Consider the following 23,673-nt stretch of genomic DNA (forward strand, 5'->3'; position numbering starts at 1 on the left):
CGGGGGCAGCCTGGCTGCTCAGATGGCTGGGGCACGTCCCCCACCGCCAAAATTCCCTGGCAGCTGTGCAGACTTGGGGCCACACAGCATGTGCCACCCAGCCAGTTGCCACCAGCCCTCTCGGGGGTGCATGCGCAGCTGGCTAGAAGCATTACAGACAGACATACAGAAAGCCAGACTAAGCCTTTTATTAAGTTAATGGATATAGGGGCTGCAGTTAGCAGCATGGCATGAAGAAATTGTGCTCTGGGCCGGGCAAGACTCTGGTCAGGGACGTCCGGGGGAGTCCACTGGTGCCACAGAGGCGTGGGGTAGCTAAGAAGGATTTCCATTTCTAATCCCAGCCCAAAAACAGTTCCCTATTCAAGCCATTGTCCTTAGTACAGTTGCTTGGGGTGGGCAGGGTGCTCCAAGTTGACAGTGTGGCAGAGCCAAATCATGCTTTGGACCAAACAATACTCTGGTCAGGGATGCCTGGGAGAATCGCCCAGTGCCGGAGTCATAGTGTGGGGTGGCCCAACAAGGACTTCCATCTCTAATCCCAGCCCCAAAAACAGTTCCTTATTCAAGCCATCATACTTAGAACAGTGGCTGGGGGCTGTCAGATAGCAGCCGGGCACAGCCAAACCACCTTCTGGGTCGGGCAGGTCTCTTTTCAGAGATGTCCACAAGAGTTCCCAGTGATACACAGATGTGGTCTCGGGTGGCCCACGAAGGATTTCTGGGTATAATCCCAGGCCAAAATCCAATTACTTATTCAGGTCCATTCATTTAGCACTGTGGCCAGGGTGGTGTCAATTGGCAACCTGGAGGGGCTAAACTGTGCTTTGGGCCAGGCAAGTCTCTGGTCAGAGATATCCAGGAGCATCCCCTGGTGCCAGAGGTGTGCTTTGGGGTGGCCCAAGGAGGATTTCTGGGTATAATCCTAGCCCGTATTCCAATTCCTTATTCGGTTCCTTATACTTAGGACAGTGGCTGGGGTAGTTAGGTGGCACCCTGGCACAGCCAAACCGCGTTTTCGGTGGGGCAAGTCTCTGGTCAGAGATGTGCAAAAGTGTCCCCTGGTGGCACAGAGACATGGTCTGGAGTGGCCAAAGAAGGATTTCTTGGTATAATCCCAGTCCAAAATCCAGTTCCTTATTCAGTTCCATGTATTTAGCACAGCGGCTAGGGTGCTGTCTGTTGGCAGCCTTGCACTGCCAAACCACACTTTGGGCTGGACAAATCTCTGGTCACAGATGTCCAGGGCAGTCCCCGGGTGGCACAGAGGTATTCTGATGTGTGGCCCAAGCAGAATTTCTAGCCATAATCCCAGTCTGAATGCCAGTGCCTTTTTCAAGCCATTATACTTAGTACAGTAGGCATGGGGGCTGTTAGTTGGCAGCCTGGCACAGCCAAACTCTGCTTTGGGCCAGGCGGGGCTGTGGCAGGGTTCTTTGGAACAGTTCCCCAGTGGCATCGCCATGAAATTTGGGGTGGCCCAAGAAATATTTTGCCCCATAATCCCATCCTAATCTGACCTTCATTTAGGGTTCTGTACTTGATGTGGAATATTATTTTACATATTAATTAGTATGTTTGCATAGCTAATGAAATTCTCTTTATTTAGGATGTGGAATTCATTAATAAAAAGTTTTTATTGAGTCTAGATTAGCTTTGAAAAAGGAACCGGGAATAAGGAACCAACTTCAGCCTCATTCTGTGCACTGCCTGACACGACCATAGGGGCCAGATCTGGCGTGTGGGTCAGGGGTTGAGCATCTCTGGTTTAAGGGATAACAGCGCAGCTTGAGAGAGAGGTTTGTGAAAGGTTGGAATTGGTTTCTCAGCCTCAGTGGGAACTGACAAGGGAATTGGGCCAGTGAGGGGAAACAGCAGTCTGGAAGAGGAGCTTACGTATTTAATAATGGGGATCTAACCCAATACCTCAAGGACTTCCCTTTCAACACAGCTGTAATTAACTTGAGGTAGGCCCTTTGCTCCGCCCCTCATAATCATCCTTATTCCACCGTTTGAGGTAGGATCTTTTGCACATGCTGTCCAATGGGCAAGTGTGCGCTCTACTAGGGCCCTGGGTAGCACAGATGAGTTGATCAGTCTCCCAGGTAAACTACTACTTGGCTGGGTCTAAATCCAAATGATACAGTTAACAATATTCAAAGTACCTGGGACATGGCTTAAAGGAAGGGGTGTTTAAAAATATAAGAACAAGTACTTTTGATTAGTAACTGACTACCTAAACTTTTCAGAAAAAGGAGTTTGTAACTTTTTGTTGTTTTGTCAGATTTCAGGCGTAAAATGCACAAGGTATTTCCGTACATGCTGGAAGGTAAGTTACTTGCTGCCACCTATATGACAGGTTGGTGGCTATTTGTAGGCACAGGCCATCATGGTTTGCCATTTTGAATGCTGGTGCAGACTACAAATCTCTACTTTCTGACTGTCCAAATTGCTACCCTTGCCACCAATTCAGGTGGCTGACAGTAATGGGAAGGGTTAAAGTTCACTGTAGGAGCAGAGCAGCAAGACCTGGGAATACAGCAGAAGGAGCAGATGGAAAGACACAGACAGTAGGAGCCAGGGAATGACCCCTTTGCTCCCCAAACTGTCCTGGAGTGCTGATATGCTGAGCTGCTGCAGCTTGGATACAGCTCACGGGCCACAGGTTTCCAACCCCTGAACTAGAAGATTGAAATGCAGCAAAACTCTCGTATCTCATTCCTGAAAGTGAATTATTCCCTGCTTTTGCGTTACTACTTAACATTTAGAAAACTTTAGAAAAAATTTAAAAACTTGTGTTTTAAAGTTAGGGAAACATATCCGAGTTTTTCCTGCTCAGAAAGTTAGCTCAAAACTCCACCTGCATTCTGTCACCCAGGCACTACAAATATCTTTTACTTATTTTTCAGCTTATTATATATTCCAAGAGGCAGGTGGATACTATGGCATTAGAGAGAAAGACGAAATGGAATGGCTTAGCCGCAAAGAGTAGATGTAAGTAGAAATGAAGTCTGGGACTTGGTTTAAAAAGGTCCATAATAAAGTGTATGATTTATTTTCTTGACTTTTTGCTTTTAGGTTTGTTTTTCAGCCCTTTGTGTTTGAACTGCTTTTTCTTCTTGATAATACTTTTCACATCTCTGTTTTGAAGCCATCTGTCACGCTCCGTCTCCCACTTGAGTTGTTTGACACCTACCAGAGAAGACAAAGTAGATGAGATGTCAGTGCAGCTGGTGTATAATTATTACTTATGAACACCATGTGAAATCTGAGTAAATCGTGTATTGGCTAATAATTGAGATATGTATAGAAAATGTCAATAAAGTGTGAACTATGCCTTTTTTTGTATTTCAAGATTTGTTTCAGTTATACAGATTAATGCTGTGCTACGCCCAAACATCCCAGGCCTGCTGCAGATATTCAGATTTTGGAACTGCTTTTCACGTATTTTTTCACTTCCATTAACCCTGTTTAAGTTTGAGCAGAAATGTAACATTTGAAGACCTGCTATTAGAAGGTTGCGGTTTTTTTGTTTTAACTAGGCACAAGTATTTTGTATCTCAGTGAACAGACCAAATCTAGTTTTGAAATTGAGACAGTCAGACAATCTTTTGAGACAGTTTGTGGTTTTGTTCCATCTACACCAGAAATGTCAAAATCACCTATGCCTGCATGCTTTATGTTTGACATCTCTTCTCTACACCAACATTGGCAGTGGTTGGGGAGTGTTGAATATTGCGCACATACTTAAAGGACAACATATAGAATGTACTTACTTGCATTATCTTTGTTAGCCATTGCATTCATGCCAATATGGTCAAACTGGGACCCAATGTTTTCATCCAGCAGATAGCCAAACTTTAGAGAGAGAGAATGCAACATAATATTTCTTTCCCTTAACAAAATATTAAGGCAAAATATAAAATCAACATTTTTTCTTAAGTGTTAATCACACTTACCTCTTCTGCAGCAGCCAGCATGCCAGCATCTTTGAGTTTTCTTTTCTTTCCTTGTTTTGATCCTTTGAATAAGGAAAAAAAGTTATCAGGTAAAATTCTGAGTTATACTAGTCACCCACGCACATAACCTTAAAAAGGTTGCAGGTTTTTTTTGTTATCTGTAATTAGAACCAAGGGTGGTAGGTTTAAGCAGATTTCTTATCAACAGTTTAACTGGCTATGTATATTGTACTTAGTACACATGCAAATAGATTTTCTTAACTGTTTGGTACTAACAGTAATAGCGTGGTGCTATTCTGTAAAGTGCATAATCATGGAACAGAAAAGAAGTTGAGAAACAGGGATATCATCCAATATGCACACACATTTTATATAAACACCTGCATGTTATTACAAATGCATCATCAGCTGCCTAGAGCTGTCCTTCAACCTAGCAGTCACTAATTAAGTGGTCAATTTCCAAATCAGCTCTGCAGCAGAAACAGGCCTGGAGGGGACAGTGGTTCTATCAATCAGTTCAGAAAGGATGTAACATTTGCATGGAGTATTATTAGAAAGAACTGATCATGAGGAAGAGTCTGCTTGTGCAGAGGGGTACATGTTTGTTTGTAAAGAAATGCACAGAGGGGTTCAAAACCTATACAGTTTAACATAAGAGAGCCTGGACGAGCAGTTTCTCAGAGATGGGTGACTGTGCAGATAAAGGATTTTGTACCAAAAAAGCTTTCCCACAAAAGGACTGCCTCAAGAATACACAGGGGCAATTCAAAGAATTTGAAAAGCTTAAAATGCCTTTTGGCATGTAGTCTGTTTATGTCAGGATTTGATATTTTCTAATTCAGACTGGCTAGTTTGAAGGGTTTTACTTTTACCCTTTGCATGCTATTCTATTTTTCTTAAAACATTCAAAATATAGGGAATGTCAACTCCAGTCTTCCCTGAATTTCATCTGTTTCTACAGCCTTTGTATTTTAATAAACATCAGTGACAATTTAGGATAAGGGGTATAAGCATCGAAGAATTAACGTAATTAAAAATCCCTTCTGATTGCTCATAATTCTTATTCTCCTGATTCTTGTGATTTTTGCCTTTTGCTTTAAAGTCATCATGATCTTCCAGAGCAGCAAAACCTAATTTTTTAACATAAGAATTTAAAAAACACTTGTGTGCACACAATAATCCCTACATAAACTACCTTTACATATCACAGGGTGCAGCTACACAAGATGTTAAAAGTGCAGTACACTAATTCTACAGTGCATTAGTGCATCTCAGCAAAAGCCGTGCTAATGCGCATAATTAGTCTAGCGTGCATTAGCATCACCTAAAAAGCATGTGCCAGTGCTACCATGCACGGGCGTGCTTACGGTGCACTAAGTCTGGTACCTGTTATTACAGGTACCAACCTTAATGCACCATAAAGGTGCATTAATGCACATGTAGATGGCCCACAAAGTAGGAAAAAAGGGCAGAGACTTGCAGATTGTTTTTAAAATCAAAATAAGCAGAGTATTCTGATGTTATTGGGCAAGGGACTGGAAAAGAGGAAATATCCCTATCTGTTTACTTAAAATGTCAAAGCCTAAACTGCAAACTACTTTTATAGCATACTTAAGTTTTGCTTTTATACTAGCAGTGGGCTGCTACTAAGGAATCCAAGAATCTTCCTGTTTGAAGAAGTCTGCATGAAATACTGTGAACTGATTACACAAATTTCTGCTATCTCCAGTGTGGCTGAGTATAAACACACATCTCTCTACAGATACTTGCTAACTGAATACTAACTTGTAATGGACCCTGCTACTCCAATCCAGAGCCTTCCAGGTGGAGAAAGTGATACTGGATTGTGCCAAACTGACCAGATTAACGATGGGGAGGAGAGTGAAACGCTTATTTTCACTTTTAACTAAAGTGAAATTTAAAGTCACCTTTCCAGAGTGCACTAATCCCCCACTCCAGTAAACTACTTACGTTTCTACTAGTTTCCCCGATGTATGTTTGTATTAACCCTTCTCAAACACAAAATGCAAATATATTTTCCTACCTTCAAATGATCTAGCAAAATCTGTATCTTTCTTCCTTTTGCCTTTTTTAGTGGTGACAGACTTGATCTGATCTTCACTGTTTACATCTATCATCAAAGAAAAGCACGCAGATCACTATTTGAATACCAACATGCATGTTAATTCCCACTTACGCAAATATATGTTAATGTTCCCCAAAGCAAACATTATAATAACCATACCCATGGTCAAATTTTAGTATAAACCCACAGAAAACATGAGAAATACCAAGTTTTTCTTGACATTTTGTATTGCTCTTTTTCTAGTATCAGCAATACAGAAAAGGAGTAACACACTTATCTCAGCCACCCTTGATATGCAATTCAATGGAATAAGTTTAATAAATATACGAAATTATGTAAACTGATGGCATGCTCAACAAACAAGCTGGCACATTATGTAACAGCACCCACATAAAAATATCAATTTACTAATGTCCACCTAAACAAGTTGGTTCTGTTCATGATCACTTCCCTGTCTTCTCAACAATGAATTATTTCTAAGCACTACCTTAATCTTCTTGTTTGTGCAGACCTTTCAGTGTTTGTGTGTCTCTGGATTCATGGAGTGATCAAACCATTTGAAGGTTAAATCAAAGCAATGAATTCTTAGTACATGTATAGCTTTTTTAAAAATTAAAAACATTGATTGAAAAATCATTACTTAAGAGCTACCAACTTCAAGAAGGTAAATGGTCTAAAACTAATTAGGGAAGAATTTAATAAATTCAAAATAGCTAAATGCTTACTTAAAATTAAGATCTTTTCCAAACTCCTTGAAAGATTTCTCTCTACTCCTTCCCAAGTGTTTTGTGATGGTCTAACTTTTTGGTGCTGCTGTTTCCAAACTACAGAGAATGATGGCACTCGTTTACAAAGTATCTGAACTAAAGTTTTCAAAACTGGGTACCTAACTCCAGACAACTGCTCCCTGATTTGGGCTCCTAAACAAAATAAGTGTTATTGCCATAAGCAATGAATGCTGGCAGTTCCCACTGCTGCTGGAATCACCTCAGACAAAGAGGGACTTTAGTGAGAGCTGCTGAATTGCGCAGCACCCCCAAAAAGCAGGCTACTTGAGGACCTAATTCTGGATTTAAACTACCTAATCTACGCACATGACATGAAAGCACTGACCTGTCCATCTTGCTCTCATTCAATCCTGGTGATGGCTGTTAACCTACCTTCATCACCTGTGACATCCATAAATGCACCTCCTTCTTCATCTATATCCTCTCCAAAGTCGTCTTCCATACTCCCCAGGGAGACTTCTTCATCATCCAGCTCACTGAATTCACCTTGGTCATCAGAATCTTCCCAGTCAGCATTGGATTCCTCCCCTCCTTTGTGCTTCTTACCACCTTTGGGCTGCTTTTTAACATTGCTAAAATACATAATTGTACTTTGGACTCACAGTAGCCACAGATACTAACAAATAACATCAGTCTTAGCTCTGAGCACTTTACTAACAAGTTAAGCAATGTTACAAAGAAGTTTAAACACAGACCACTTCAATGAACTGACACGTACAGAAAACGCATTCAACTATCATTCCAGTATTAATGGAGTTTTAAAAAATATCCATGCATTTCAATTCACTTTCAGAATCTTTTTCCACAGGAGACAGCCTCAGAAAGTATAACATCTATAACACTGTATTTGTGGGGGAGAGGGAAGCAGTGACCCTACGTACCATTTTAATGGATTAAAGGAATGGCAAGAGGCTGACTATACTGGGAACACTATAAGGTTAGATTTTGATGGGGAAAAAGTGGCAAGAAAGGGGATAAGCTTGAGTATGAATATAATGACTCAATTCTGGCAGGGGGGTGGGGATTTGATATAAACATAAAGCCATAAAAACTCAGGAAAGGGGGGGAAGGAGGAAACAATTAATTTTGGTAGTAATCTTTAAGATTACATTTCAAATGTTTTAAACAGTAAGATATTTAATCATTAATGCAGCCAACAATTTACTGAGATTTAAGTTATTTAACTCAAAACTATAACCATGGTCCTGGATTTCAGATTTAATTTCTAATACACTGTTCCAATTTACTTATAGTCAGCACTGTCAGGCTGTGAAACTTGAGACAGTGAAAACAGAGATGATAACTGAACGTTGTCATTTTATGGCATAAATCAAGTGTAAAAGGCCTCACGCTTTTCTGAGCCATGGTGAGCATGCTTTCTGAGCCTGCTCTGTCCAGTGGGAAATTGGGGGGGGGGAAGAGGATCACCCTGTGTTCCACAGTGATCCCTTTTGCAAAACAAGGTAGGCTGCACCGTCTCCTAAAAACTTACTCAGATGCATGTAATAAACTCCCCCAAAAAACTACAGAAGCAGCATTACATCCATGAAAGAAGAGGGGAAAAAGAGTCTTACCCAGCAAAATCAAGGTTATCCTGGCCACCAGCATCAAAGTAATTATCACTCTCAAATGAATCTGGAAAAAGCAAGGGGAATTTTTTTTTTAATTTCTTATTACAATTCAACTTCAAAATGTTTCTTTTGAGTTTCAAAATACAGCCTGACTGCTCATGGTAAAATGGATTACTATTTTCATGCAAGAGGCTAGGATTTTTATTGGGATGATACCTTTAGCTGGGTCCAATAAAAGGTATCACCCAAAAAAATCCCTGTCCCTCGCATAATCCCTGGACCATCAGGGCTACATCATCACTCTAACATTACTATTTTTAGTAAGCCATCTGTTTTATTAAGAATACACTATGTATATTTGTTGATTCATTATGAAAGAATCTCATACAGAAACCTGTTCAATTAGCCTACATTCATTTAACTACAGCCGGTTGGGAATTTTTGTAAACATGTCTTTTCATTAAAAAATGCACAGATGTTTCCCAGATTCAGGATAGAGATGGGCTTGCTGCTCAAAACCAGGGAGAGGGACCACAGGCAAGGAGAGACAAGCCTAGCGATCAATGGCCACACCCCGCCATGTCCACTGCACAGGTAGTATTGCAGAAGCTACGCAGTCTCTGGTTTAAGACTGCCCATACTTCACAACAGAAAGCCAACAGCACTGATAATGGAAAGCAAAAAGCCTCTTTTGACACTGATACACTACAGAAACAGATCCAAGTAAGAGAAGGCACACTGCAACTAAGAAGAGCATGTCAGAAACCTAGGACTCTTCTGTTCAAGGAGTTTAAAGGGAGTGAATATCAGGGTACCTTGGATCTAAAAACGTAAAAGGGGTCATAAGTATTCTGATATAATTTAGACACAATTCTCAGATACATGGGCCTAAATTACACAAGTAAAATATGAAACGGCAAATTTAACCGAATAATCACAACAGGCACAGGCAAGCTTGAATTCTGGAGCATGCTATCCACTAAGTCCAAAAGAAAAAGCTTTGATATAGCCATTTGCTTAAACGTATACTTAGTACACACTTTATAAAATTAAAAAGTGAAATATCACTGGTCTGTCAACACTAATGGAGCACGTGCTTCACCACCACCTTACCCAGTATTTTTTCAAACTCATCATCATCCACATCTTCCACACTTTCTTCATCCACCTGATGTTTTCGTCTCTCTTTTTCTTTATCAAACTTTTTATAAAATCTAGAATAGTAAAGAAGTTGTCTGCTGCCGTCACATGCAACGTTACAATGTGTTCTTATGACATACAGATTTTAAATCAAGCCACCACGTGGATTATATGCATTATATACACATTCTGACGGTTATCCTTTTAAGTATCAGTTAATAGTTTCAAACATGGAACCCAATTCAGAGGGTCATAATTCCATTTATTTTTCACTTAAAGTATAAACTGGCAACATCATAAATACAAGTAGAAATGGCTAGTTACTGGTGTGAACTGTGAAACCTTGAACATGGTGTACTACAAAATGACCTGAACAACACAACACATATTATGAAGCAAACACAGGAAGCAGTTCAGAGCTAGTTCAGGATATCATATTTGGCCTTAAGTTCTCCTACCCAAGGGAAAAAGTGCATGCGTGTGTGTGTGTACTCTGTTCATCTCATTTGCCTATTTTTAAATAATTTTCCTCCTCTATTTTAAGATGAAAGATGCATACGTGAGGAGGGGAATGCTTGTTCAGGGAGGAAGGGGAGTAGATGGGAATTTTACTGTCCGCTTAACATTCTCAAAAGTGCACAAAATAAAAAAAGGAAAGGCAACCTATTTCAGCTATAGTAACAGTTCGGTTACTTGTAGTTGCTATTTTAAAAACAAGCATGAATTGAAGTTGGTCCCCTTTATGAAAAGCCTCTAGTGCCAACAAAAGCTGCTCCTACATCTGCACTAACGAGAATGGTCTGAAAGGTAAATGCCCTGTACATGGGAGCATCCCTCTTTCTTCGTTCTACAATTCAAAATACCTTCCCATGACTTGAAATCAGCTGAAACTGATTAGACCAGTTAGCACTTGAGGGGAGAGGGTGGGAAGGAATCCATCATTGCTTGCTTAAAACATTCTTTGAAAGAAATTCTAACACAAAGGCTTGTACTTATGTAAGAAAGGTAAATGAATAATTCCACAATTTACAATAAAAATAAAAATCAATCAATCAGTAAACAAACCAAGCAACCTAAGGAACTAGAGCAACAAAAATTCAGAACTAAGAACTATATCATGGCCTCCTACAGACACTCACTCACAGATGCTCATTTTTAGGCTTAGCAAAAAATAACTTGCAAAACCCAAAACCAACAGAAAAGAATCTGTGAATAAAAAAAATAAAAAAACAAGTAAAAAAATTCTGTTTTCTTTTGGTTTTATAAAAGACCTCCCCTGCAATATTTGCAATTCAACTATAGCAGAACTGTTAGGAGTACAACCAACCTGAAATGGAAATTGGCTTAACAGGAAAACATAACTTGATATAAAATAAAGCACACAACAAAGATCTAAAAGCTCATTAGACTTCCAAAAAAAAAAAAAAAAAGCCAAATTGTGTTACTATTGATAATGTAAGCTAGATTTTTTAAAAACTGGGTTTTTCCCTGAGATCTATTTTATCAACCTGTTGTGCACAGGTATTAAAAAGTACACAAAAGTACACAAGTACAAAAGTTTGAACCAGAATTTGAGACATATCATTAAAAAAAAAAATTCAGAGTATTCACAAAGATTTCGTTACCTGTGGAAAAACACTTCATCCACTGGAATTTTGCTTTCATCGTGGGCTAGGAATTCCTTACTGTTGACTAGAAAAAACAAGAAAATTGACTTTATGCTTTGCTTTACTAATGGGGCAAAGTTTCATAGAAAATTGAACAACTTTTTATTACATTTATAAGTAGATATACTTCATTTTGTAGACAAAGTAAAAACTGAAATATAGTGTAATCGTCTCAGTTCCTAAAATACTAACTTTCTTTACTATGTTTACACATTAAAGTGCTAGGTGTGGGTAAGCCTAGTAGGAATTATTCGCATCATGAGAATACAGGGCCCCAACTACCCCCCAGACCTCCATTTATATATAATACCTAAGTAGGGTTAACACAGCATGGGTATAATTTTTGTAAAAAAAAAAAAAAATGTTTGTGAGAAAGTACATTTAAAGCAATGGTCTCCAAAGTGGGGTGTGCGAGATGCTCCCAGGGGGTGCGCGAAGAAAATATTAGAACTTGTATTTTTATTTATTTTTTATCTAAAAAAATAAGAAAGAAATTAAGCTTTACTAATATTTAATATACAGATTGACACTGGCACCCTCACTCAGTCCGTATGTCGGACAGTCATGTGTCACGTACGGTACATGAGGTATCCTGAGGGAAAAAGCGTTTGTTTGCTTTCAGCATGCTGCGACATATTGCAGTTTACGTGTGCCCTGTTAAGTGGATTTACAGATTATATTATCTAGTTTTAACTAAACTAACCCTCACAAAATGGACAAGTGGCTTAAAAAGATTCCTGCAAAGAAACCACAGATTGAAGATAATACCAATAATGCGAGCACAAGCGAACAGCAAGAAAATGGCAGAGCTGACACTTGTCCTACTCCTAGTACGAGCTCTTCGTCAGCCACATTACGAGGTTAAAACAATGACGATTTAATTTCTATTTTCTGCATACGTTTTATAATGTACATAATATATTAGTACAGTAGTACATGTATATAATTTATAAATAAATATACATATATTGGGGTGCGTGCTCAAAAACTTTTTACTGATGGGGTGCGCGATCAAAAAAGTTTGGAGACCACTGATTTAGAGGACCCTGATTTAGAGACCACTGATTTAGAGGACCCTGCCTCCCACACCCACCACACAAGCATGACCCTCATGCAGCAGCAAGGGAATTAGCAGTAACTGGAGTGCAGAGAAAAGGATAGGTAACTGCAACCTCTTTCCTCTCTCAAACATCCAACAAGTGAAGCATAAATTCCCCTACTAATGGCAATGGGGGAAACAACTTAGACCAGAAATGAAGACAAGTATTACTGGAGAGAAGCACTTCATTCTCTCTCTCCTTCCCTCTCAGTATGGTAAAGCACAGCAAAAAAGGAAAACTATTTCAGGAAACAAGCATTTCAGAAAGTGGATGGTAAAAATCAAGTTTCAGACAATCAAAATGACAAGAGCCCTTTGCTCTAAATACTCTAAATACTCTACAACTCAGACAGCCTGGCACAAGAACTGATCATACAGGTGTTATCCCACCATATTTTCAAACTATACTACACAAACTACAAATTTTTACCGTATGTAACCTGTCCAATTCCATTCTTAAATGCTTAGTCTGCTTCTTGAACCCAAAACGAACGACTGTAATAAAAAGGTCATCCATCTGAATTAAAATTCCTACCATATGTTCATATCACCACAAGACCTTGTGCATTATAATACTACTTTATATGCTAACATGTCATAGTAATGCTAGGTAACAGAGTCGAAGGCATAAATAAGAAAAGTCCTAAAAAGTGACAGAAATCTATCAGCAGAGATAGTAACTATCCTCAGTATCTTTCAGCAAAGGACTGAAAAATTATTTCTATTTAGGGGGAAGAGTGCACCTTTACTATATTTTCCCAGGTGTCAATTTTCACTGTTGCATATTAAGTGAAATAGAAAAATTATGTGAAGCTTATTTCTCATGATCCCTTCCCCACCTTGTTCATTTGCTACCAATTCTCTATTGCCAAATCCTGACATTAAACACTGGACTACTTTTGTGCCAGACAAAAACATCCCATTTCTGGAAGACGGAAGAATCTTATACACCTAACACTGCCAAAGATGCCCTGCTAATCTTGACAACAGTTATAGACTGGGCGTTTCATACAGTAATCAGTACTGTAAAAAAAAAAAAAAAAAGCTGAATGGGATGAAGACTATTTTACAATCCACTCTAGGAGAGTTAAATGACCATGGCAAAGTAAACAGTTATAGGATTACTTGGGAACAGGAAGATCCAAGGAAACTAGAGAACCAGCAGAAAATTTGATTTTTTTTTCCCCACGCACAAAATAGATCTTAAGCAAGAAATGAGGATGCAAGCACTTATCTGCGACATCCTAGCTAGGAAAAACAAGTACTTTTAAAAGTTTCAGTCAAGATCTTGCATACAGCCTTAATTCTGATTTTATAATCCTTCCAATTAAGAATATGGGCAAACTGTTGCATACCAGGGTAACAAGTTGTTTAATGTTGCATGTTGCTAATTACAAGGGTATTTGCAGTAACATTCTAAACAGTTATTGCCTGCTGGGCCTCTACCTTATCCATGTTACATAAACTGTATTTGGGGGTGCATTATCAGAGCACTTTCTGGAGGGATGCTTCACAGTGGGAAGCAAGGATGTGAGAGATTCAGTTTAGGGAAGGTGGACTGATCAGACTGGATTTTCTACAATGGTCAATCACAAAAGATGCTTCGCACTGTTTTATATATAAGAAGCAAGATGATGATGTGCTCCCCTCTGAACTGCAAGATGAGCCAAAGGACAATTCTTGGAGCTGCATATAGAAACAAAGGTATTCTATCGATACTCAAAATAAGTAAGATGTGGTGACGAGAAATAAGAGCGCTTCCGGTGCAGGGCATACATTGATCAGCATAAAAGACCCCAGTGTGATACTAACTCCGAGTTTGGTAACTTTCAAATTTGAGTTGTTTATCTTAATACAAATGCAATCTCTTAATAATGAATATACTTGTATTTTATCAACACCACAACTCTTGCTTAGAATTCTGTCTAGGAATTTCCATTGTTTTAAAGAAGTTACCAACACACTGGTATTTAGCACATGATCCTGCTATCTCTTCCCTTCTCCAACCACCTTGTCCCCAAGCCCCTCCCCAACTCTTCTTAACTGTAGTGTCATCAGTAAAGCAAACGAGTTTTGTACAGCTTTAAGGCTACTAAAATTAAAATAGATTAGCCATTCTCTGGTGGGGGTCTTAGTGCTGTAGACAAGGAGGTCTGCTGTTTGATTAGTTCCACCCTTCCTTTCACCACAGTACATTTCTCAGGATGCAGTAGTGTGCTGGCTAAACAACAAACACCACCTCCCTGAAGCACCACGTCAGAAAAAGGAACTCCTTTACTAAAAAAGGAATTAATGGTGATTGAATTAGAAGAAGGAAATAAAAAAACAGGAAACAATGCCAAGGGAAACTTCCTGAATAAAGCCACACAGAGAAACAGAAGGCAAAGAATATTTCTGATCATTAATGGAAAAGGATGACATTAATGGAAAAGAAAAGGATGACAAAAGTAGCTGTGACCATTAAATCTCTCTGTTCAAGTCCACACTCCCTTCTGTTAAGATGGGTTACTGGCTTCAAATTCTGAGCTGTGCACATGCCATACATATTCTCCTGAAGAAATGGAGCTCACACAAAATCTCCCTCTGTTACCATGTTTTTCCAGCCATAGGAATGATGGGCATGGTACAGGTTACAGACACACATTTGGTGAAGTAGAAATAATTTTCACAATATGGGGTCCAGACACAAAATAACCAGGAACAATGTCACTCCTGAGCCATTCCAATCTTTTGCTTGAACACAACCTTACCAGCAAGATTTCTCACGTCATTCATTGACTGTTTCTTCTTTGGCTGCATTACCACACTGCTGGTGTTCTCTGCAGTAAAATAAATTAAGCAAACATAATAGGTCCAAATTACTAAATTTTGCTTTTTCATTACTGTTACATGCATCAAACAACGAAAATCAAGTGTTACAATGTAGAGAAAGGTTCACACCTTTGCCTTTATGAAGCTTGGGATTTCGGTACACAAAGCGATCCAAGAACCTCATTACTGTGAAATCCTGTAGAGGGTCACCTGAGTACTGAATGTAATTGCCCTGGAAAAAACAGAAGCCAAAAAAAAATTAAGGTCTTAATTTCACCCTTGCAAGAGGAAAACTTAGACTGTACTCATATAGCATCCAAAACTTGGGCACTAAACAAGAACAATACAATCCTAAACTTTATTTAAAAAAAAAAAAAAGAGCTAGCTAGAGGGCATCTAGTTACGTGACCCTATCAAATTAATACACAATTGCTTAGTTCCTATATTCTCTGTTTTATTTTCTTCTTAAAATTACAATGTCCTCGTTAGCCCTGGACAACTGCAACAGGATTCACCAGTTTAGCTAGTACACTAAAGGTCTTTGTCAACTAAAAAAAATCTGTTTAGGTAAGATGCACGTATCAAAGTAAACACAATTCTCACACAGCACAAGTAGGTTAGGACAGCCAACCCAAAAAAACTATCAGAAGAAATAATAATAATTTTTAAAAAAAAGTACCTCAAAACTTAAGTTCCAAGATAGGGCAGCAGTGAAAGTGCTGTTAATTGGTTCTATATTTTCAATATACATGACTTTCCTTTGGAGTGTCCCAACTCTTTTTCAAGCAAGTTTAATTAGATGTTACTAATAAATTAGATGTTAGATTAAATATTTAATTTGTTGATATATTAATGTTTTCTTCAATGGAATTTGCAGGGTTGCAGAGTTTCTAGCTATACCTGCAGTGTTCAAGTGCCGTTACATTCCAGAAAGCAGACAGCCATGCTAGACCATCAAGTCCTGAGTCATTCCTGGAAGTTTAATAACAATTTTTCACCTTTCTTTGTAACCCACCAACACACAATCTAAATTCCATGCTGCAGAATAGAAAAAGTCACTTACTTCTAGAATTGTTTTTGAGAAGAGGGCCACAGATGGATGAAAGTGTTCAGAAAGCTAAAAAGCAAAAATAAAGAACATGTATTTGTATACATCACTAAAAAACACATGTTATCAGAGAAGAAAAGCCTCTGTCATTTGACTACGACTACAACATAATGTTTTACCAGAATCTAGGAATGGCCCTATTCTAAGAATCTAGGGAAGTGGATCCCCACCCATGACTCAAAAGCCACCCTCCAATATTGTTTTCCAATATTGCTGGAACAGATGAATAACAGGAAGAGCAATGTATGAGTAGCCCACAGCATGCAACTTGCTTGGTACTGTTCCACATGGGTCACTGATTGCAGGGGCCCTCTGATGTAGATGCTCACTCAATTACTTGCTACATAAATCATAGCCACTTTGAATTAATAAAAATGTGATTTGTACTACCTAAGAACAGCTAGAGAATTTATCACAGAGAATAAAACATGTTACAACTGGAGCATACAGTCTCAATTTATTTTGCGGGGAAAAAGATGTCCTGCAAAGCTATAATGTCAGGGGATGAAAAGGAGGTGTTACTATTATTCTAATTCCCCCTCCCAATTATTGGCACCATATGTAACATCATTAAAACTCAATGACTGATGTCCTTTACCCTAATGTTACCCCATCCAAATAAAACTTCACAAGAGTTAAAGGGCAAGCTCAAGCAGAAGTAAATCAGAAAATGAAATTTGTTTTTCTTGACAAGCTGGTCCTTGCATATATAAAGAGACACGCTCATAAGAACACTTTACCTTTTTTAGCTCCCAAAAACTTGTACTATCAGCACCACTGTATAAAGGATTTCGGTGCAATGGATCATAGTAACGTAAATTCTTTCTGCCTAATAAGAATAAAAGCGTTAGAAGTTTCACCAAGCCACATACTGAAATTTATAAGTACACAGGAATGCTACTGAAATTCTAAATACATTCTCAGATACTAAAGTCTTAATTTGAAGACTGACTCCTTTGAATCACACTCATCTGGAAACATTTGAAAAGGAGTATCTTAATTAATTCTTTCTTTTTTTCCAATGAGTCTTGATTAATATGCTAAAGGCAACAGTGTAACTGAACATGATTTAGATTTTTAAGTTTATCTACCTCCCATATTCTGATGATGTACCCATGAGGTTGCTGAATTTGGATCTTTGACAGAATGTTCTGTTATGTTATCTCTTTCAGCTTCCATTTCTTTCTCTGCATCTGTGAACCTTTCCTCCTCTTCGTCAGCTTCTTCCTGGTCATGGAAGCATTCTTCTTCATCTGACTCCTGGGGAAAAAAAATATCTTTCAAGCATCACTCTGTTTCTTTACAGCACTGTTACAAAATCAGTTTGACAAGTTTACATAATTACCCTGAAGATGACCTACAAGAGTATAAACTGAACTAAGCCAATATGCAAGTTATACATGCTATGCAAGTTATTGTGCTTGAAGCAGGAATTAACTAGGTGAAGGTCTCTGGCCTGTGTTACACTACGGACTGACTTGGACATCAATAATGGTCACTTCTGGCTTTAAGACACTATTAGAACTTAAAACAGTTGGAGGGAAACTTGGCAAGTAAAACTCTTTGAAATATAGCACCAGACTCTTAATATGCAGAGACCTAAGATTGTTATCTTAGGTTCAGAGTGCTAAAAAAACATTGTGGCACCAAAAAATAGCCTCTTTCTGAGATTCTTCCCAACTAGTCTTGAAAACACTTAGGCTGCTAAAGACCAATTTTTCCAGTACCATTACACAAAGCACACTGGACACTAAGTCCAACAGTGTTTACTAAACTTTCTGGAATGGGTTTGAAAACAAATTGGTCCCTACAGCCTAGTTAGTACAACAGTCCTTGGTCAAAGGAAAAGGTTAAGGATAGGGCAAACCGAATTACAATAAAAAGCAGATCATTTCACTAGTGCATCAAAGACCCAAGAAAAATCAAAATACCACTGTAAATAGCGGCAGCAAAAGAAGAGGCAGCAAAACAACATTATAAAACACCCAACAGAATTTAGCTGCACCATTCCATCAATTGTGGGTTTTCAGGCAGCTTGTTCCAGTAAGTTTTGTGTTAAAACAAATCAAACAAATTGGCATAATCTATCCTAAAATGTGGATTAAAAAAATGTGAAGACTGAATTGCTGACACTGATCAAACCATGATCAGTTAGCTCTAGTGATAATGCTGATACTGGAATAATATTAAATACAATATGAAGTGCTATAACTTTTACATTACTTTACAAAATAAAGATGCAATTTGTGCCCAAACAGATTACAAGAAAGACATGCTCTTTTACCCATTACAGACATGCTCCTTTATCCATTACAGTCAAAGACAAAATTTCTATGAACTTCAACAAAATCAGAAGGAAGTCCATTTAGGAACTGGCAGATTGCAGAGATGACTGGGGAAAAAGGCAAAGATAGGATATGCTCCTGGAAAAATAAGTTTCAAGGAGGGGGGCATTTGTATGACAAAAATGGAAGTCTGTTCCAGACACAATGGAAGGAGAAAAGCTGAGAGTCAAGCAGCAATGGACACTGAGTACAGGAGGGCTGGAAGAAACACGGGTGGGGAGTTAGGGTAGGGGAAATGAGTGACAAACATAAATTTAGAGAAGTATGGTTGGGGCAAGGACTGTATTTTATTATGCATCTGTACAGCATCTAGAAACAAAATGGCCCTTGGTCACAAATGGACCAGTGGAGTATCAACTGAAAACAATTATCCTGTGTTATGCTGCTTTTCACCATACATATAACTGCTTGGTGCATGCCCCTGAACTAATTGCCTGGCAAAAGAAAATAGTAGTAATTTAGCATACATCAGCTGCTCCACAGTAACTTTACCCTATAGTAGACAAAAATGAAACCATGGTAGCATACTTCTTTTTCATCTACCCATGTGTGACATGCTCTTATCCAGGCAGTTACTAAGGGGCAGTACACATCCTTGTGATATAACAGATCATGTAACCTAACCTTGTGCCAGGGCAAAAGTCAAATCACCAATCACCTCATTCAGGCACATGTTTAAGGAAGTCAGCGTTTCCAGGGATAGGAATCACTTGTAAAAGGGAAGAGATGGGAAAGGTAACAAGTTTCAGTGACACTAAAGACAGTAGATAGAAGACCAACACATAAAATAAATGTTTTTAAAAGTAATGTTATACCACATGATCCTGTAACTGGACTCGTAGCCCTGGTTTTATTTTAAGAAGCTCAGACACAAGGTACAGGGCTCCACAAATGAACGGAGGCATTTGTCCACATGTGACTTGGAGCAACCTCTTCACAAAGGCTTTCACCCGCCGCAGCACTACATCTGCCTTCAGAGATTTGTACACAAGGTTAAGAAACATGGACTGCTTTGAACACAGTGCTAGCCCTGGATCAAGCAGCTTCCTGCAGAAAACAGATCATGATTATTAGTAACTCTTCCTTCTAGTTCTCCATAAGATAAATACATTACTATTCATGTCAGCAATAACCTACTGGGTAACCTACATTACACAGTGGGATCTAAAATACCTCAGTTAATATTTTTCCTAAAGAGTATAAAATATGACAGTAAATGCTGACTAGCTATTGAATTCTACTATAAGTACATTTACACGTAATATTTAACGTCAAAAAACCTTTTTGAACTGTTAGGTGACAGTCTCAATAGAGAAAGTGGCCCATGCAAAAGAAGATAAGGCAGTCGCCGCCACCCCCAGAAAAAAATAATTTAATTTGGTTTTCAAATATCAGAACAGACTCGCTCCATGTAAGCTACTCTAACTCTCAATGAATGGAAACAACAGTTTTAAAAAGGGGAAAGAAAAGCAGTAGCTCATAGCATCACCATACAGTCAGACCAGACACATGTAGAGTCCCATCCCCTTACACTTCAGGTTCCCAAATCCTGAAAACCACCGAGTAACCCACAAAAAATGAGGAGGAAATTAGTGCCCCATGTTAAATTAGGGCTTCTCTTCAGTGAGTAAAGCAGTAGCATGTAAGGATTGCAAAGATGCTTCCAAGAGGTCTAGAAAAGGATGGCTCTGTAACACAGGACCTCTAACAGTCTCATCTCTGGATTTTCAATGCTTCATATACACAGGGGACCCCTCCTCTCTACCCACCCTCCTGACGCACAAAGCGCAATAATATGGAGTTTTCTAGGCAAATGCATTGATAAAACAAAAATCAGACAGCTGAAAGAGGAGTTACAGAAGAGGGAACTATTCAGTAGTTTCAGACTTAAGCATGAGACTAAAATATGCAACTGGAAATCAGAAACGGCAGGGTTATATATGTTCTGTATACACAGAGTTTATATGTTCTGTTTTCATGACCTGTGCAGCTACAACAAATGCAACTCCTTTATTCTTTGCATTGCAAGACTAATGGACATTTTCTTCCAGCATATAAAGAAACACCAAGAAGCAATGTGACAAATGGACAGGTAGATATGAAAGACTGGAAAAGAAGTTAAAGGCAAATTATATACACATGTTTCTGCAACAAAATTTTTAGATAACAATTTCCGTTTTGCAAAATGAAGTGTTGAACAGGCAATAAAAGTTAATCACTTACTTGTACAGTGCTGCATAGTATCTGTCCGACACTGTCTGATGAGAGTCCATTACTTGGAAAAGCAACATTAAGGCCTGGACACTAGTGCTGAAGTTCACAAGATGTAGTACTTTAAACAAAGTGTCCATTTGCTCTTTCACTTTGTCATCACCAGTCTGAGCATACGGGTAAGCTCTGTTCACGCCAGTCAGAAGAGCACTAAGCATTTTAGATTCAACGTCCTTTTTCTTGATACAAGTCCGAAAAAAGCAGAAATACAGGGTTATCAGCTTATTAGCCAGCTCGCTCTCCTCATGGCTGAGGACAACCTGATTTAAAAAACAAATTGCATAATATTGGGCTTTCACACTAATGTTTGATCGGTACAGAAGCCGTTCCACTTCATTACACACTACTCCTTTCATGTTTGGGTGTTTATGAAGTAAGGTCTCCAGCAGATAAGAGGCTTTGGTGGCGATTTTGTTTTGAGGATCTCCCAGTTTATTTACCAGCTGCACAAGAAGAGCTTTCTCCTCCTCTGGCTTATTACAGAGAAGTTCATAAGCCACTGCAAGCGCTCGGGCCTTTGTTGCCACCAGAGCATCGTGGCTCAGAGATTCTAATGTCTGCACAAACTCTGCTACCAACTGCTTCAGATGATGCTCAAAGTACCACAGTATCAGTCGCCTGTCCCTCGAGTCTCTGTTGCCACTGCATAGCTTCTCTAGTTTGTGGAAAGGATGTTGAGAGAAAGTGCATAGCTTACGATTGTCTGGTAGAAGATCTGAAACAAGGAGTTCCTTGCAAGTATCCAAAGCCATTAGGCTCTGGCGCCTGCTGCCCTTCTTTTTGATAAGGTTCACCAAGGTCTCAACAAATTGGAGAGAGTGGACAGCACTGTCCTGGATAAGAAGGGTCATGGCTGCCATCCTGTCAGCTAGCGTCCCAGATGACACAACAGTTTTCATCCAAGCTGAAGAGGATCCCTTCTGAAGATTTGTTTTGTTCTTGTACATCTCTGCCTCATGCTGATACAGCTTTTGGGCTAAAGTTTTATAACTTGACACAAGAGCCTGATTTTGTTGCTCAGAAGAGAATTCCTTGGTATACTCTAGATCATGCCACTTTCCCCCAGGTTTCATCAGCAAGACTTGCCTAGCATGAAATTCAAAGACGTCTTCCTGCTTCTCTTTCTTTGCTACTGGATCTTCACTACAAGGAGCTGACTTTTTCTGACCATCTTTGCTGACACTGATCTGCTCTTTTCCTTTCTTTTCTCTGACTTGATTTGCTTTCTTTCCTTCTAGTGAAGAGGCACCACTTTCCTTTTTGCTGACTTTCTCCTTCTTTGCCTGTTTCTCTTTTCCTCCTTCTTCCTCCTCCACCACAAGGAAATTGTTTGAGTACTTGGACACACCTAGTGAATTAATGAATGCTTCTAATTCACCTTGCTCCAGGTCATCAATTGCTCCTTTCTTCCCACCGTCCACAAGCTCTTCCGTCTCATCCAAAGCAGCAAGCATGACATAATCTTGCTGTGTGCAACACAAACACATTAAAAATTATTTTTACACAAGATCTAAATCAGCGATTCTCAACCAAGGAACCACGGCACCCTGGGATGCCTTGAGATCTTTTCAAGGGTGCCACAGGATGCCATGCAATTTTAGTGCTGTGAGGTATGCAAACATGATTCACAGGATAAACCCAAAGATTTCAAACTGGAATCTACAGCAAGAAAACCATTCTGCGCTGTTGAGGTCTTTTGTAAGTGGAGAACTGCTCTATTATTTTTCTCTAGTCGAGAAATGAGCAAAAACCAAGGGCTGGCATTTTCAAAGGGCAGCCCTGAATCTAGCAGGGGCACCCAAAGCCTAGGAAAGTTGAGAACCACGGCTCGAAACTGAGTGGCAGTACAAGAGACAGAGCAGACATGGATACAGAAATCAAAACACTCATTGTAAATGCTACAAAGGAAGAAGCAAGCAGCAGTGAAACACATCAGGGGCCCTGGGTGGGTCAGGGGTGGACAGAATTGTTACACAGCGAGGAAGGGCCATCACAGCGGCGTTTCTAGGGCAGCAGTTCTCAGTCCTACCAGACGCGTGGCACCGCGGGCAGCTCTGGGATCTGAGAAGAGCAGTGCGGATGCCATGGGTCTGGGACAAGCTTCCCCAGAGGTGGTGCAGTCACCCACCCTGGTCCTCTTCAGAAACAGTCTCGACGCCCATCTTGCTGGGGTCACAGCAGTCTTTCCCGCCCACGTGCAAGGGGGCTGAACCCGATGATCTGTAAGGTCCCTTGCAGCCCCTAACAGCTATGAATCATCGTGTTCAACAGGACACGCCAAGCCCAGCAGGGTTAGGAGCACGCTGGGGGGCCAGACAAAGCAAAAAACCAGAGCAACTGCTGGAAAGTCCCTGCCGGGCTAGCGCAGGGGCGCACATCCTCTGGCCCGGGGCCCCCGCAGGGCTCCCTACACCCGAGGGGGTCATCGATACCACCAGCCTCCCCCTGCCCCGTGCCCCAGCCCCCAACTCCGTGCAGAGGCCAGGACTGGGCCGTGCCCCTCCCCCCAGGCCACTGCAGCCCCCGGGAGCGCGGACCGCGGAGGGGAGGGGAGGGGAGGGGAGGGGGGGGTCGAAGGCCACGTGGTGGAACGCGGCCCCCCGCGAGCCTCACCTTGGTCCCACCCAGGCGCAGCACCTCGCGCAGCGAGAAGCCGTCGGCGTCACCATCGCTGTCGTGTGCCAGCTCATCCTCGCTCCCGCCCGGCTCCCTCGCGCTCCGCGCCGCCGCCATGCCGCCCCCTGCGCATGCGCCGCGCCTGCTTCCGCCCTCCGGTCCTGCCAGGTTCGTAGAGAGCGAAGTGGGGCCGGGCGAGGAGGAGGGAGCAG

At 40.2% G+C, this 23,673-nt stretch overlaps 2 protein-coding genes across 4 annotated transcripts in view; one reads left to right on the forward strand and one right to left on the reverse strand.

Moving 5' to 3' along the window:
- Positions 1–3,342, forward strand: part of CEBPZOS (CEBPZ opposite strand) — an 18,374-nt gene extending 15,032 nt beyond the window's left edge. Inside the window, exons 2-4 of one of the 2 annotated variants that reach the window (XM_019526739.1) lie at positions 2,285–2,329; positions 2,910–2,994; positions 3,092–3,342. In XM_019526739.1, coding sequence (XP_019382284.1) covers positions 2,285–2,329; positions 2,910–2,992 — 128 coding nt within the window. In that variant the 3' untranslated portion in view covers positions 2,993–2,994; positions 3,092–3,342. The remainder of the gene's footprint in view (positions 1–2,284; positions 2,330–2,909; positions 2,995–3,091) is intronic. The other variant, XM_019526740.1, reaches the window with a different exon arrangement.
- Positions 1–23,598, reverse strand: part of CEBPZ (CCAAT/enhancer binding protein zeta) — a 33,352-nt gene extending 9,754 nt beyond the window's left edge. The window contains exons 1-16 of one of the 2 annotated variants that reach the window (XM_019526729.1): positions 23,459–23,597; positions 20,798–22,311; positions 19,390–19,621; positions 17,321–17,489; positions 16,970–17,058; positions 16,185–16,238; positions 15,251–15,353; positions 15,061–15,129; positions 11,170–11,236; positions 9,518–9,618; positions 8,408–8,468; positions 7,206–7,405; positions 6,004–6,090; positions 3,960–4,021; positions 3,777–3,858; positions 3,019–3,192 (exon numbers count right to left, since the gene is read on the reverse strand). In XM_019526729.1, coding sequence (XP_019382274.1) covers positions 3,053–3,192; positions 3,777–3,858; positions 3,960–4,021; positions 6,004–6,090; positions 7,206–7,405; positions 8,408–8,468; positions 9,518–9,618; positions 11,170–11,236; positions 15,061–15,129; positions 15,251–15,353; positions 16,185–16,238; positions 16,970–17,058; positions 17,321–17,489; positions 19,390–19,621; positions 20,798–22,311; positions 23,459–23,578 — 3,150 coding nt within the window. In that variant the 5' untranslated portion in view covers positions 23,579–23,597 and the 3' untranslated portion in view covers positions 3,019–3,052. Of the gene's footprint in view, positions 1–3,018; positions 3,193–3,776; positions 3,859–3,959; positions 4,022–6,003; positions 6,091–7,205; positions 7,406–8,407; positions 8,469–9,517; positions 9,619–11,169; positions 11,237–15,060; positions 15,130–15,250; positions 15,354–16,184; positions 16,239–16,969; positions 17,059–17,320; positions 17,490–19,389; positions 19,622–20,797; positions 22,312–23,458 lie in introns of those variants that run through there. The other variant, XM_019526730.1, reaches the window with a different exon arrangement.
- Positions 23,599–23,673: the final 75 nt, after the last annotated feature.

Source organism: Gavialis gangeticus, unplaced genomic scaffold, assembly GCF_001723915.1.
Source record: "Gavialis gangeticus isolate Ggan-Ray unplaced genomic scaffold, GavGan_comp1, whole genome shotgun sequence".
Lineage (NCBI taxonomy): Eukaryota > Metazoa > Chordata > Crocodylia > Gavialidae > Gavialis > Gavialis gangeticus.